The sequence below is a fragment of the Myotis daubentonii genome, chromosome 10, assembly GCF_963259705.1.
Source record: "Myotis daubentonii chromosome 10, mMyoDau2.1, whole genome shotgun sequence".
Lineage (NCBI taxonomy): Eukaryota > Metazoa > Chordata > Mammalia > Chiroptera > Vespertilionidae > Myotis > Myotis daubentonii.
Genome location: NC_081849.1, coordinates 28,841,800 through 28,857,047, shown reverse-complemented (window position 1 = coordinate 28,857,047; position 15,248 = coordinate 28,841,800). Strand labels below are relative to the sequence as shown.

The 15,248-nt window shown below is 37.4% G+C and overlaps 1 protein-coding gene across 1 annotated transcript in view; it reads left to right on the top strand.

Moving 5' to 3' along the window:
• Positions 1-13,729, top strand: part of MTPN (myotrophin) — a 53,235-nt gene extending 39,506 nt beyond the window's left edge. The window contains exon 4 of the mRNA XM_059711885.1: positions 10,544-13,729. Within this exon, the coding sequence (XP_059567868.1) occupies positions 10,544-10,630 (87 nt within the window). The 3' untranslated portion in view covers positions 10,631-13,729. The remainder of the gene's footprint in view (positions 1-10,543) is intronic.
• Positions 13,730-15,248: the final 1,519 nt, after the last annotated feature.

Genomic DNA, 15,248 nt, shown 5'->3' with positions numbered 1-15,248 from the left:
CAAGAGGATATTTGTTACAAAAGGTAGACTCTGATCCAAGGCTGCTCCAAATCCAATAGTGGTTAGTGCCCCTTAGCAACAAACAAGTGAAGGAGCTAGTTGCACTTCAGGCAGAAACAAAATAAACCCAGAGGGAAAGGTGAGATGCAAGAAGGGTCATAGGCAAATTAGTATGTGAATAAGTCTAAACAAATATTAAAATGCAAAACACTAAAGTTTTTTTAAATAAGCTAAAACTACAGAATTGTTAAATAATGTATAAGATGGAAGCAGGATGATCAAAGTTCCTGGTACTTTCACCAAATCCGGAGTACGTGAAAAACATTAATAAAACTAGTGAGAAGAGAAAAGGAAAAGGAGACAGATGAAACAAGTAAAAATACAGGCTCGAGAAGCATCCTGGGAAATTTAGCAGTAGCAGAGGAGGAAGAAACCCAAGTTGGAGTATGAAACAGGCAGAGAAGTGACAACCGAACAGCACAGCAGTCAGTAAAAAGGCCAAGCAGCTTGTAAGTAGAGTGTAAGCACATGTCATTTTGAATTATAATTATAAGCTCAATAAGCTTCCTTTTTTCTACCCTAGAAAATCTTAACTGGGAAGTTTTTGCAGTAAAAGGAAAACTTAAAAGGCGGTATAAAATACTCTGTAGTTCAGAAGTTGCAGATTTTTTTAGAGCGTTAGGCTCAGTCTTGCAACCATATGGTTTCTGTCATAAGTTTGCCACTGTAGCTCTAAAGCTGCCATAGACAATACAGAAATGAATGGGCTTGGCTGCATTCCAGTAAAACTTTACTTACAAAAACAAACATCTGGGCCATAGCTTGCTGACCCCTCTTCTAGCTCACAGTTACTTTGCATTTCACAACTTTAACCCTCAGTGGTAAAAATGTGTATCGTTCTGGATGCTTTTACTAGACTATGCTAGTGCATATTTGTTGAAAATTTTTATTATCAATTAATGTAGCCAAACAAGATATGGAATTTTCATTGTTAATTACTGAACTGGTCTTGGTTAAAACCTCAGATACCTGAGTAATAGAAGGTTTGCATGATTACATTATTTCAAAGAAAGTTAATCATAAAATGCTACTCTTGAACTATGATATTAGCCAGTGGACTTTTATAAGTCCAAAATTCATTTTATTTTTCACAGCTACATATATCATTTGATATCACAATCTAGTTTCCATGGTTAAAGAGATCATTCCTAAGAGAAATAATAGTAATCCCTGTAGCATTTAATATATTACCATGTTAGGCATTTCCTGTAGTATTTATATCAAAATTTCTATAATACTAAAATTCCTTATAAATTATGTAATGCCTTGTAATTTATATAATGGGTAATAAAGGATTTTAAGAAGTCAAGTATCCTTGTTCCCTAAGGGGGAAAACCATTTCTAAATAATTCACTGAAGCATATTGTGGGGAAAGGAGAAATATTTAAATGTTTACTTCTGTTATTACTGTTTTAAAGATGTTAAGTTTGCTACAATTTAGAATTTAGACGGATAAGCTATGTTTAGTGTGTTTATATTCCATCCTTTATAAAGTACATACCACTCTCTATATAAGAACAAGAATTCTTTTAAATCAGTGGTTCTCAACCTTCCTAATGCCGCGACCCTTTAATACAGTTCCTCATGTTGTGGTGACCCCCAACCATAAAATTATTTTCGTTGCTACTTCATAACTGTAATTTTGCTACTGTTATGAATCGCAATGTAAACATCTGATATGCAGGATGTATTTTCATTGTTACAAATTGAACATAATTAAAGCATAGTGATTAATCACAAAAACAATATGTAGTTATATATGTGTTTTCCGATGGTCTTAGGCGACCCCTGTGAAAGGGTCGTTCGACCCCCAGGTTGAGAACCACTGTTTTAAATAGAAAGGAATGAAAGAATCAAAATCTCATGAATTGAAATTTTCGTTTTAATACATTATAATTTGTTTCACTCTTAAATTTTTAAAAAATGACAGTATATTAACTTATAAATTGTCATTTGTTATATACAACAGGAAAGTCAAAAGGAAAACTTTGCTTTTTTTGTTTTCCATTCTTTCCGTTTCACAGTTTGTCAAAGAATTTTTCTTCTTAGAAAGTCTCTACTGTAACCTTACAACAACTCTCTCTCTCTCTCTCTATAAATAAATATATATATATATGACCACTGATTAGTTTTTTTAATTTTTTTCTTTATTGATTAAGGTGTTACATATGTGTCCTTATCCCCCCATTGCCCCATCACCCTCCTGGTGTCTGTGTCCTTTGGTTAATCTCTCCCCCTTACCCCCACCCTCTCCTACCTTCCCTCTGAGGTTTGAGCATCTGATTGATGCTTCTCTGTCTCTGGATCTGTTTTTGTTCATCAGTTTATGTTGTTCATTATATTCTACAAATGAGTGAGATCATGTGATATTTATCTTTCTCTGACTGACTTATTTCGCTTAGCATAATGCTTTCCAGCTCCATCCATGCTGTTGCAAATGGTAGGAGGTCCTTCCTTTTTACAGCAGCATAGTATTCCATTGTGTAGATGTACCACAGTTTTTTAATCCACTCATCTGCTGATGGGCACTTAGGCTGTTTCCAAATCTTAGCTATTGTAAATTGTGCTGCTATGAACATAGGGGTACATATATCCTTTCTGATTGGTGTTTCTAGTTTCTTGGGATATAGTCCTGGAAGTGGGGTCACTGGGTCAAATGGGAGTTCCATTTTTAGTTTTTTGAGGAAAGTCCATACTGTTCTCCACAGTTGACCACTGATTATTGAACATTTATTTTATTGACTCATAGCTAGTTCAGATCACTCTTAGTTAACTGTTCCTGCTTTGGAGATAAATGAGTGAGATACAGAACAAAAGTTTACTCAGTGCCTTTCTTTTACAATAAGTCAAAATGTTTACATCTTATATACAATTGCTATAGAGCAAGGGTGGGAAACCTCTTTTCTGCCCAGGGCCATTTGGATATTTATAAGATTACTCATGGGCCATACAAAATTATCAACTTCAGAATTAACCTGCTCTATTTAGTCAAACATTTAATTAACTCCTAATGCCTTGGCAGGGCCAGGCCAAATAATTTTGCAGGCCAGGCATTCCCAATCCCTGCTATAGAGTAAAAAATACTAAAAGTCTGTTAAGAAAATGTAGGAAAATACCTTATCTGATAGCATTCATGTTTTGTTCAATATTTTATCTGTGCTACATTAAAAAAACTTCATACAACCATTTAATGATAATACACGAATACCCCTCTCAAATACCACCAGCATTATCAAATCCTCAAAGTGGCATTGGTGCAGATTTTGCTGTTTGAATTGAGAATCAAATGTAATACTGTTTGGGTCAAGATGGCAGAGTAGGTAAACGCTGTACTCACCCCCTCCCATGACCAAATCAAAATTACAACTAAATTTTAGAATGTCTATCATTGAGAACCACCTGAAGACTAGCTAAACAGAAGCCTTATAATGAGGGATGTAAGGAAGAAGCCATGTAGATACTGGTAGGAGGGGTGGAGACAGAACAAGCAGGTGCCACACCCTTCGTGTGGGGGTTAGGAATTGAGTGTGTATCTGGGCTGCAGAGGTCCCCCCTGAGGAGCAGGGATCCCAGCCCTAGCCTGGGGCACCAGTGCTGGGAAGAGGAGCCCCAGGACATCTGGATGTGAAAACCAGCAGGGATTGCATATCACAGTGATGTGGAGGGCTCCTAGAGTCCCAAGTATTTTTCCTCTTGAGGGACCTATGCAAAGATTTGGTGGCTCACAAATTTACCCTAAGCTTGCAAGGGTAGCAGTTCAAAAAGCAACAGAGATATATGGAGGAAAACTGAATTGACTCAGCTCATATCATGGGGCCCACCAAAGGGTCTCAAGCCTGGCACCTCAGTACACAGCATAGCCTTTCCCAAGGACCTCCAAGCACAAGCAGCAGCCTTCTTCAGATTACTTTGTAGCTCCTACTGGTCACCCTAAGCTGGACACAAACAGCAGTTGATCCTCACCTGCACCAGAGCTCTTCCTAAGAGGCTCTAGAAACGACACACCCAGTAGCTGGCTTTAGACGACACCACCCAGCCACCTCCACATCCACACACATGAAAGGCAGATTTGGCTGGCACCAGAACCCCAGTAAAGCCTCCCGCTCCATGGGAGTAGCCCCCAGACAACAGCTTGTCTGCTGTAGTCACCAACAGCCCTCACGGCCAGTCAGCCTGAGAGTCAATCCCACTCACTGATGTGCCAACAGAAATCAAGGCCCAATTACATCAGAAGGGTGCACACACCCACATAAGGGATGCCCTGAAGCAACTGCCTCGAGTGAACAGGGAGACTGTGCCACTGGGCCTCATAGGACACCTGCTAAGATGAGTAGAATAAGCATATCTACCTAATACATAGAAACAACACAGGGAGTCAGACCAAATGAGGAGACAAACATGTCCCAAATGAAAATACAGAACAAGCCCTAACCGGTTTGACTCAGTGCATAGAGCGTCGGCCTGGGGACTGAAAGGTCCCAGGTTTGATTCTGGTCAAGGGCATGTACCTTGGTTGCGGGAACATCCCCAGTAGGGGGTGTGCAGGACGCAGCTGGTCGATGTTACTCTCTCATCGATGTTTCTAACTCTCTATCCCTCTCCCTTCCTCTCTGTAAAAATAAATAAAATATATTAAAAAAAAATACAGAACAAGACTTCAAAAAAGAACAAAATGGAGACAAGCAATCTACCAGATACAAAGTTCCAAACACTGATTATAAGGATGCTCAATGAACTCAGGGGAAGAATACATGAACTCAGAATTTCAACAAAGATAAAAAAGCACGTATAAATGAAGAATACAATAACTGAAGACTACATTAGAGGGAATTCAAGTGCAGAGAATTCTAAATAAGAGGAACCCAAAAAGGCCCATACCAATACACATTAATTAAAATGTCAAAGATTAAAGACAGATAATTTTAAAGGAACAAAAGAAAAGTGTTTAGTTATATACAAGGGAGCTCCCATAATACTGTCAGGTGATTTTGCAACAGAAACATTTAGGCCAGGAGAGATTGGCATGAAACATTCAAAATAATGTAAAGCAAAGACCTACAACCAAGATTACCCAGCAAGGCTATCATTTAAAGTCAACAGAGAGTTACAGTTTCTTAGACAAGATATGTAAAGAAATTAATCACACTAAACTAGCATTACAAGAAATGCTAAAAGGACTTAGTTAATAAAAAAGATTAAAAATATAAGAAAATATAGAAATAAAAATACTTTCACCGACAAAGGCAAATAGTAAAAATCAGTGGCTCGACCAACTACAGTACAAAGGTTAAAAGGCAAAAGTTGGAAAATTACCTAATTACAACAGTAAATTAAGAAATACAAACACAAAATAAGTAAATAATGACAAAAATATATGGAGCGGGTAAGTAAAAATGTGTTTGAACTAAGCGGCCATCAAGTTAAAATAGACTTCTAAAAACATAGTTTGATAAATACGAAGTGCATGGTAACCACAAACCAAAAACCTATAAGAAATTTATAAGAATAAAGAGAAAGGAGTCCAAACACTACACTAGAAAGTCATCAACATACACGAAAATAGGGGAACACAAAACTACACAATCAGAAAACAATTAAGTGGCAATAAAGTACATACCTATCAATTATCTTTAATGGAAATAGATTTTTTTAATGAAAGTTCATGAGCTGCCTACAAGAGACCCACTTCAGATTGAAAGACATACAGAGTGAAAGTGAAGGGATAGAAAAGGACTTACCATGCAAAATGAAAAGAAAAAATAGCTAAGAAAGCAATACTTGTATTAAAGACAAAATAGACTTTAAAACAAAGGCTATCACAAGAGACAGGCATTTCGTATTGATAAAGGGGTTAATCTAAAGAGGATCAACTCTCATTAACGTTACACACCCAGTGTAGGAGCACCTAAATATATAAAATAAATATTGAAAGACATAAAGGAGAAATATATGTATTATAGTAATAAGGGATTTTACCACCCCATTGACATCAATGGATAGGTCATCCAGACAGAAAATCAAGGGAACAGCGGTGTTAATGACATGTTAGATAAGAATGACTTAATTGATATTTTTAGGACATTTCACCTAAAAGCCTCTGAATATACATTCTTTTCAAGTGCACATGGAACATTTCCCAGGATAAATCACATTAGGCCAGAAAACAAGTCTCAGTTTAAGAATATTGGAATCATTCCAAGCATCTTCTCCAATCACAATGATATGAAACTAGAACTCAATTACAAGAAGAAAACTGAAAAACACAATGACGTGGAGGCTAAACAACATGTCACTGAACAATGAATGGGTTAATGAGATCAAGGAAGAACTGTTTTCAGTTCTTGAGAAAAATGAAAATGAAAACACAATGGCCCCAAAGCTGTGGGACACAGTGAAAGCAGTTCTAACAGGGAAATTTAGTAACGTAGGCCTACCTCAAGAAACAACAAAAATCTCAAATAAACTATTTAACCTTACACCTTACAGAACTAGAAAAAAAAGAACAAAGTGAGAAGTAAGGAAATAATAAAAATCAGAACAAACAAAATGGAGGCAAAAAAAATAGAAAAGATTAATGAAACTAACCTGGTTCTTTGAAAATATAAGCATAATTGGTAAAATTTTAGCCAGATTCATTAAGAAGAAAAAAGGAATGCCCAAATAGAACCAGAAATGAAAGACATGACAACCAACACCATGGTATACAAAGCATTATAAGGAAATGCTACAATTCTATGCCTATAAATTAGACCAGCGGTCGCCAATTGGTGGTCCGTGAGGTCTGAAAGGTTGGCGACCGCTGAATTAGACAACATGACAGAAATTGATAAATTCCCAGAAATATACATACTTCCAGGAAGAAACATAAATCAGGAAGAGACATTCTGAACAGACCAATAACTGCTAACAAAATTGAGTTTGTTACTAAAAATCTCCCAACAAACAAAAGTGCTAGGTCAGATGGCTTTGACTTTTACCAAACATTCAAAGAAGACTTAACACCTATTCTGCCCACACTACTACAAAAATTTGAAGAGGGAAGACTCCAAATTTATGTTACAAGGCCAGCCTTAACTTGATACCAAAACCAGACAAAGACACTACAAAAAAAGAAAATTATAGGCCAATATCCCTGATGAACATAGATGTAAAAATACTCAACAAAATATTAGCAAACTGAATTCCTCAATACATTAAAAAGATAGTACACCATTATCAAGTAGGATTTAATCAAGGTTGGTTCAATATCCACAAAACTATTAACATGATACATAACATAAACAAATGAAGGATGAAAATCATATCCATAGATACAGAAAAAGCATTTGACAACATCCAGCATTGATTTATGATAAAAACCTGTCAGCAAAGTGGGGATAGAAGGAATATACTTCAACATAATAAAGGACATATATGAAAAACCCACAGCTAACATCATACTTAATGGTGAAAAGCTAAAGTGTTTTCCTTATCAGGAACAAGATAAGGATGTTCATGTTCACTATTTACATTCAACTTGGTATTGGAAGTCCTAGCCACAGTAAACAGACAAGAAAAAGAAAATACATTCACATTGGAAGAGAAGAAAAACCAATTATTTGCAGATTATATAATACTATATAGAGAGAACCCTAAAGAATCCAAACATAAAAACTGTTAGAACTCTCTCTCTCTTCATTCTTCCCTTCCACTCTTTCTAAATATCAATGGGAAAAATATCCTCAGGTGAGGAAAAATAATAATTTTTAAAAAAACTATTAGAACTAATAAATGAATTCAGTAAAGTAGAATACAAAATTAATGTTCAGAAATTGGTTGCATTTTTATACACCGATAACAAACTATCAGAAAGAGAAACTAAGAAAGCAATCCCACTTACGATTGCATTAAAGAATAAAATACCTAGGAATAAATTTTACCAAGGAGTTGAAAGAATTGTACTCAGAAAACTGTAGGACTGAAGAAAGCAATTGAAGGGGATACAAGTAAATGGAAGCATATACCGTGCTCTTGAATCGTTAAAATATCCATACTACCCAAAGCAATATACAGATTCAATGCAATCCCCATCAAAATACCAATGCCATTATTCAAATAGCTAAAACAAATAATCCTAGAATGTATATGGAACCACAAAAGACCTCAAATAGTCAAAGCAATGGAGAAAGTACAAAGTTGGAGGGATCACACTACCTGATAGCAAACTATACTACTAGTACAAGGCTATAGTAATTAAAACAGCATGGTGCTGGCATAAAAACAAACACAGATCAATGAAATAGAATAGAGAGCCCAGAAAAAAACCCACACCTATATTGTCAATGGATCTATGACAAAGGCAAAGATATCGAATGGAATAAAGACAGTCTCTTCATTAAGTGGTGTTGGAAAAATTGGACAGACACAAAAATATGACACTGGATCATTTTCTTGCCATATACAAGAATGAAAAAGTGAATTGAAGACAAATTTAAGACTCAAAACCATAGAACTCCATAGAAGAAAACATAGGCAATAAATTCTTAAATTGCTCTTAGTAATAATGTGTTGGATATGTCTCCTTTGGCAAGAAAAAAATAATCAAATGGGACTACATCAAATTAAAAAGCTTTTGCACAACAAGGAAACTATTCATCTAGTTCTATGAAAAAATGTTCCCAGGAGTCCACACAATGGGACAAATGATTCCTCAAAATGAAATTAGGATGCAGTTACCAAAAGAAGGGAAATGAACTCTGGAAGCTGAAAAAGCAACATATGTTCACTGTAATATTTAACTTTGTGTTAATGCAGAATTATAGTACAGTGCTAATTATAAAAACTATCAAAATGAATTTGTTTTGAATACAGTGATCGCAATTATTGTCATTTAACCTATATTGGAGGCTTTACCACATTGAAGTTCTTACAGGTTTCTCTTCCACTTAGCAATGAGTTCCATGTGTTCCATAAAGCAGTTAAATTAAGTTAGAAAATGAGGAAATGGAGACTTTTAAGATCACATTGAAGAGGACTTTGTAATAATTTCACACTTCCTAGAATCTGTCGTCATCTCCTTCCTGATTTACCTAATCATTTTGTACTTACTCATCAAGACTCAGGACAGGCATTGCCTCATCCAGAAAGACTTTCTTTGTCATACCCTCTATCATATCCCATTCTGCGTTACAGGCCATTCATCATGGTGCATAACGCCATTATTGTTCTCATCCCACTGATTCATACTGGTTGATTGGTCTGTCTCCCACACCAGCCAGGCTGGCAAATTGTCTTGTTTTTCTTTGATTCTCCAGTCCCTTACAATGTCTACACATCAAACATTCAGTAAATATTTGTTGAGTGATTGAATAGATTTGCCAGGGAAAGGGGGTAAGACATTCCATTTGGGAACTAGCATGTATAAAGGTGTGGCACATGGTATGTTCAGAAATGGTGAGAAATTCCATAGGATTGAAGCATAGAAAGATTAATGGGAGAAGAGACTGCTGAGTTAGACTAGAGTTGGTCTTTAAAGGACCACCTATGCCAAGTTTAGTCAGCTCTGTAGGCTAGGCCTTAGGAACAAATAATGAGATTTGGCAAGGATGCTAGAGACTAATTGGTGACTGAATCCTGGTTGGGTGGAGCTAGCAAAGAGAACCCTCAATGGGGGAATAATGCTGTCTCTGGTAGTTAAAGAGGCTCAGGGAGCAAATTCACCTACCATGCACGAGGCACTTTCCTAGACACTGGGGACACGGTTCCTGCTCCCATGGAACTTTATCCTAGTAAAGAAGACAGATTTAAAACAGTGGGTGGACACAAAGGTATAGGTCCACATTCTCAAACCTAAAATACCGTGTTGCAACGAAATGGTCCAGAACAGCAGCCTCCAGAAGCACTGAGGCAGGCTGGAGAGCATTTCATCCCGAGGGCGTCACAGAGCCCCTTTCCTAGCCATGTCCCAGCCACTCACTGCTAAGTGTTTATAAGAATAATGATCAGTATTACACGTGTTCTTTAGGACTCTGTCTAAAATAAAAGTTTTATAAGTCCCAGATTTTTAGAAATAATGTGCGTAACACTTAGGTCTACTCTCCAAAAAGTTGCAAAGAGGGGAAAGATAATTTCGTCACCATGATACTTTCTTTTTTAGCAAAAGAGATTTTACGCTACACCTAGGTGTATTAATTTTTAAAGGTTAATTAATTGGGCAAATACATGCTAGTATAAATAAAAGCCAGTCGTTGCCAATGTTATTGGCAAGTTGTGTGTGTAGTTTACAATTTCTAGTGCCTGAAAAATAATCTGACATTTTTATAACTTAATCTATAACTTTGCCAAGTGTTTAGGGTTTTTTCTTCAATAGGATGAACCCTGTTTAAGTAAGAGAATTTTTTAATTCTAGGTGTAAACACTAGTGGATGCTGAGTAATCTAGTCTCGTTCTCTTCTCTCAGCTATAGGCTCATTTAATGATAACGGCTTTTCCCATTCTTTTCCAGGGTGCTGATAAGACTGTGAAAGGCCCAGATGGACTAACTGCTTTTGAAGCCACTGACAACCAGGCAATCAAAGCCCTACTTCAGTGATGGATGGATGGTCTGACAGCTCTGGAAGAATGACTCTCCTGTGGCCTCACACTGCTGCCTGTCTGTCTGTCACTCTCTATCTGCCAGCTTCTTCAGCTAAATACTTTAGGAGGGGTGAGGGGAGAGAGAAATTCATAACAAATGAGACTACCAGAAAACAAAAACCAATGTTTTGGAGGAGAGGCAAAAACTACAATCAGGCTTTTACAAAGCCTCCTGATCAAGTCGGCCTCTTTTCCATTTCCAAAAATACACAGATTATACCCAAGGGAGAGCAAAGACACATACCGTAACATCTGACCTTCTCAGCTCCCTAGCTAATTCATTAATTAGATTGTGTCGAGGGTCTGATTATACAAAGGCCAACTCTACATAATCGTAGCCCTAACTGTGTGAGCAGTAGTGGCTGCTGTGATGTAACTTAGGGTGCTGAGATAAGCAATTAGCTCTAGCCTTCTGCCTTAAGGTGTACTCTGGGGAATCTCCTGGTGTAGTGAAGATCGCTGCCTGTGGTTGGTGACCAAATCTTCCCTCAGTGACTTTCTGCCTTTACGCGAAAGCTCAGTGAAGGTGAGGTGGGGCACACCTAAATTGCTAGATGCCTGAACTTTGGATTTCCTCTCCCCTTTCACATGGATTTCATGTATCTTTAGGTAAAACTGACTAGTTTTATTTATAAAATCTTAAATTTTGGAAGTCTATAGGAGAAACCATTCCAGTGTGCATAAATTTTTCTCCTCTAGATTCAAATACTTAGATAACATTGAAACACTTTTAAACTTTGCTGGTAGTAAAAGGGGATGTAAAACTAGAATCATAGCCATAAGCCTGTTAGTATCATACAAAGAGAGAACAGTTGTCTTCGTACCTATAGTTTTCTTCATTTGCTATTTGAATGGATTGGCCCCGGTTATGTGTGGAGAACAAGGAACATTGTTGGAATGTCTCTTTGACCCATCTTGAATGCTGATTACTTATTGCACCAAAGCTATCACTGGGGTGAGATTTACTATTTGGACAAATTTAACCCCCATCTCTTCAAAAACATGCTTGTTACCGGCTCCCCAGCTGTTTGTTGATAAAGTTCTGAACATAGGCCAGCCCACCTGCACAGCATATTTTTTATTCTTTTCTAAATCATGCATCATATAAAGCGTGACACTTTCAGGATGTACTCTTTGCCCTTAAATACAGCCCTAAAATAATTATGACCTGCAGAAAATGTTTGTGGACACATTTTCAAATGTTTATTTCTTGAGCAGTATGACTAATTAGAGCATATACTCTTAAATTTTGCTGTTGTGCATTTAAAATACTAAGATTCCTTTGACCTGCCACCCATTTAAGCTTTCTAAAAATATTAGGATTTTTCCTTAGCCATGTCATGCAATAACTAAATGTACCTCAAATTTTTAAAAACGGGGGGTTAGGGACTAGTATTCAGATTGTGGATAATAAAGAATTATGGATGATTTTTTAAGGCAATGTAGCATTCGACAGCAAAGTTAAACTATCAAAGAACCGTCAGCCTGGCTAATAAGTCTTATTGATCAGTTGCTGATTGGTTGGTTAGTGTGTGGAGTGAGTGAGTGACTCTGTGTGTGTGTGTGTGTGTGTGTGTGTGTGTGTGTGTGTACTTTTCCCCATGAACCCTTTTTTATCCTGTGGCTTTTTTCACTTAAAACTAGCCTAACCCTGTACATTTGGCTAATTCTGCTGCCTTAATGCAGCCTGTTAGAGTCAGTAAAAGTCAGTAATCAGTACTTTATGACCGCACTGAACTGAAACCTGGAGCCATCCTCATTGGAGATGGAGGGCACTCTATCAGTCTTTAACCATCAACAAGGTGTTTTGAAATCTTTGTTTTCACCTCTTGGCATAATGTGATCTAAAAGGCTTGGATTACCCTCTACACAGTTTTACCTTTACATCCTCAGTGTTTTGTTCTAGTTGGCTATTGCAGAGAGTGCACTGTCCTATCATTCCTGAACCTGGTCTGCTTCCCAGTCACCGGTGTAGACGCCAGGTGACTTTTTGTACAGTTTGCCCTGTGTTCCCTGTGATGCAGTGGAGGCTACTGCGCCTTCTTTCCCAGTCTTTTTGTAAGCCCCATAATTATGAAGCAGTTGCTTGAGAAAATAACATGTAAACATAGACTAGACTGGCCAAGATGGTTTACAATTTCTTTTTTTTTTTAAACTAGGTTATTTATAATGTATTTCTGAACCACTTGGCAGAAAAATTCACAACACTTAATGTTCATATTTGAGTAAAGGAAGTTAAAACCATGTCTGCTTTTTTGGTACTACATGCATTAGTGAAAGGTTAAGTACGTGTGTTTTTTTTCTCCACTGAAGTAATATTTAACATCTCAGCAAAAACCTTGCATGTTCTGTAGTTTTGTATTAAGTCAGTCATTTCGTATGCACTATAACAATTAAAAACAGGTGTATTAAAACACCCGAGTGTTTACTATGCTATTAGTATACTAACAAATTCTCCCTTGCAGCTTCAGACTGGTATCTATAGACTTACAGTTCAAATACAGCACCTGAGTAAACCAAGTAGTTCTTCTATGCACAGCTCACCTTCTAAACCCAGTGGGGCATGAAGGGGAGGTAGGTGGTTCAGTGTGTGGAAGCTGCAAGCAAATAGCCCCTTTATTCATTGATTCTTTTCCCCAAATAATGGAGTTTAAATCAGTATGTACGTGTTTGATTTTTTCCCCCCCTAACACTTCAATTAAGCTGCTGTTTTCTTCCATGAAATATTGCATACTCGATTGTGTATAGAAGCTGGTGAGAGTGCCCTCCTACATAAGCAGTTGCAGTGTTTTGCATGCAAAATTTAAAGAATTTAAATTGTCCTGATTCTATTTTGTAAATGGAGAAACAATCATATCTTTCTAAGCAGTAACAGAGGAAGACTAATGCTTTGTGCATTTTGATATATTTGAGTTCATTTTTTCCACAATGTAATACTTTTGACACAATTGGGTTTCTCATATTATCCTGGTTCATGTACATCAGAATGCTAACTAATACTGTGTTTAAGTTTTGTGTTGCAAGAACAAATGGAATAAACTTGAATTGTGCTACAGCTAACATGTTGGAAGCCATTTTTCTCCCTCAGTTACTATCGCCTCCCTTTTCCAGTCTTCTCCACAACTGAACCAGTACTTTGATCAACTTAGACATGTAATTAATCTAAATTTTCTCCCTGAATCACACTTCCAGTGGAAAGAAAAGACATAGGAACGATTTAATTCTGGCTGCTCATTGGGAAGTTTTGCTTTTGTGTCAGTCTCTTGATACAAATGGCTTTGCTGTAAATGTTGGGTCCATTACAAGGGACAAGGCAACCAGTACAACCTGGGTCACCAGGGTCTAAATAAGTGTTAAAGTTGATCGATCTTTCACGTGCTCATGTAAGTTGCACCGTCCTTGAAGGGTCACCATTTTTTCCAAAACTCACTTGACCCTGAGCACTTTTATAGGGTATGTTTTTCAGTATAAATGTTCTGATTTAACATTAAACCACTTTAAACCTCAAAACTGAACATGATTGTAGGTAAAATTTGTGATTCTATTGTAATCTTGTTGATACTCCAAGACTATTGTGTAGTTTACTTTGAAATGGTCCAAAAATATGTACAGATGCTAAAATACAGCAAAAGCTATCTTTCAGAACTTTCATGTGGTTGACAGAAGAGTACACACAGGTAGTATGTGTGGTAGTAGGTGGGAGTGTCCACAGAAGAGGTTATAAGCACTGAAGTTCTTGTTTTAAGAATTGATATCTTTAAAAGTATTTAAGTCTGGCTAAATATGTGTTAAAGGGGACAGAGCCCCCTTATATAATTGAAGAGAAGACCAGTATCTGCTGATGGAAAGCACATCTATAGGAAAGAAAGAGTTAAGGGTGAGTTACTGCGAAATTGGTGATTAGAGAGCAGCCATCACAGGACTTTCACACAGCACAATGTATCAGACGGTTACAAGATTTTGTTTCTTTCCTCCTGCATTGCCAGTGATTCTCAAAAGATGGTCCCCGGACTAATAATTTCACCATAAACTGAGAACTTGATCGAAATGCCCAGCCTGGTCCTACCCAAACTATGGGGCTGGGTCCAGCAGTCTGCTATAACAAGCCCTCCAGGTGATTCTGATGTGCGCCCAAGTTTGAGGACCAGTGTACAGACCATAAAGGGAGAAACCAATGGTCAAAAAGCCTGTAAATAGGACATCATCAAGGCTAGCTTCCTAGAAAGTAAATGGAATCCTTTAACATGGGAGACGGTAAGACTCAAGCCAAGTCCTGAGCTCTAGACACCCAAGAAAATCTCAAGATGATATTCAGTTATGTTCAGGACAAAAGAAGTCAGGGTAAGATTTAACAGTGGGTCCAAGCATTGAACACTGGTTCCCCTCACTTTTATTAAGGCTTTTTCTCTGTAGGATGTCCTCTCACCTGGCTGTGGACAGCATTTCCACAGTCCAGGGTTACAGCCCCCACGCACGGCTGAATTCCTGACATTTAGGCCCTGCCCAAGTCCACTCCGTGAATTCCAGAGGAGGGTGAGGGGAACATCAGGAATTTGGGGAGAAGTGTCATGTGT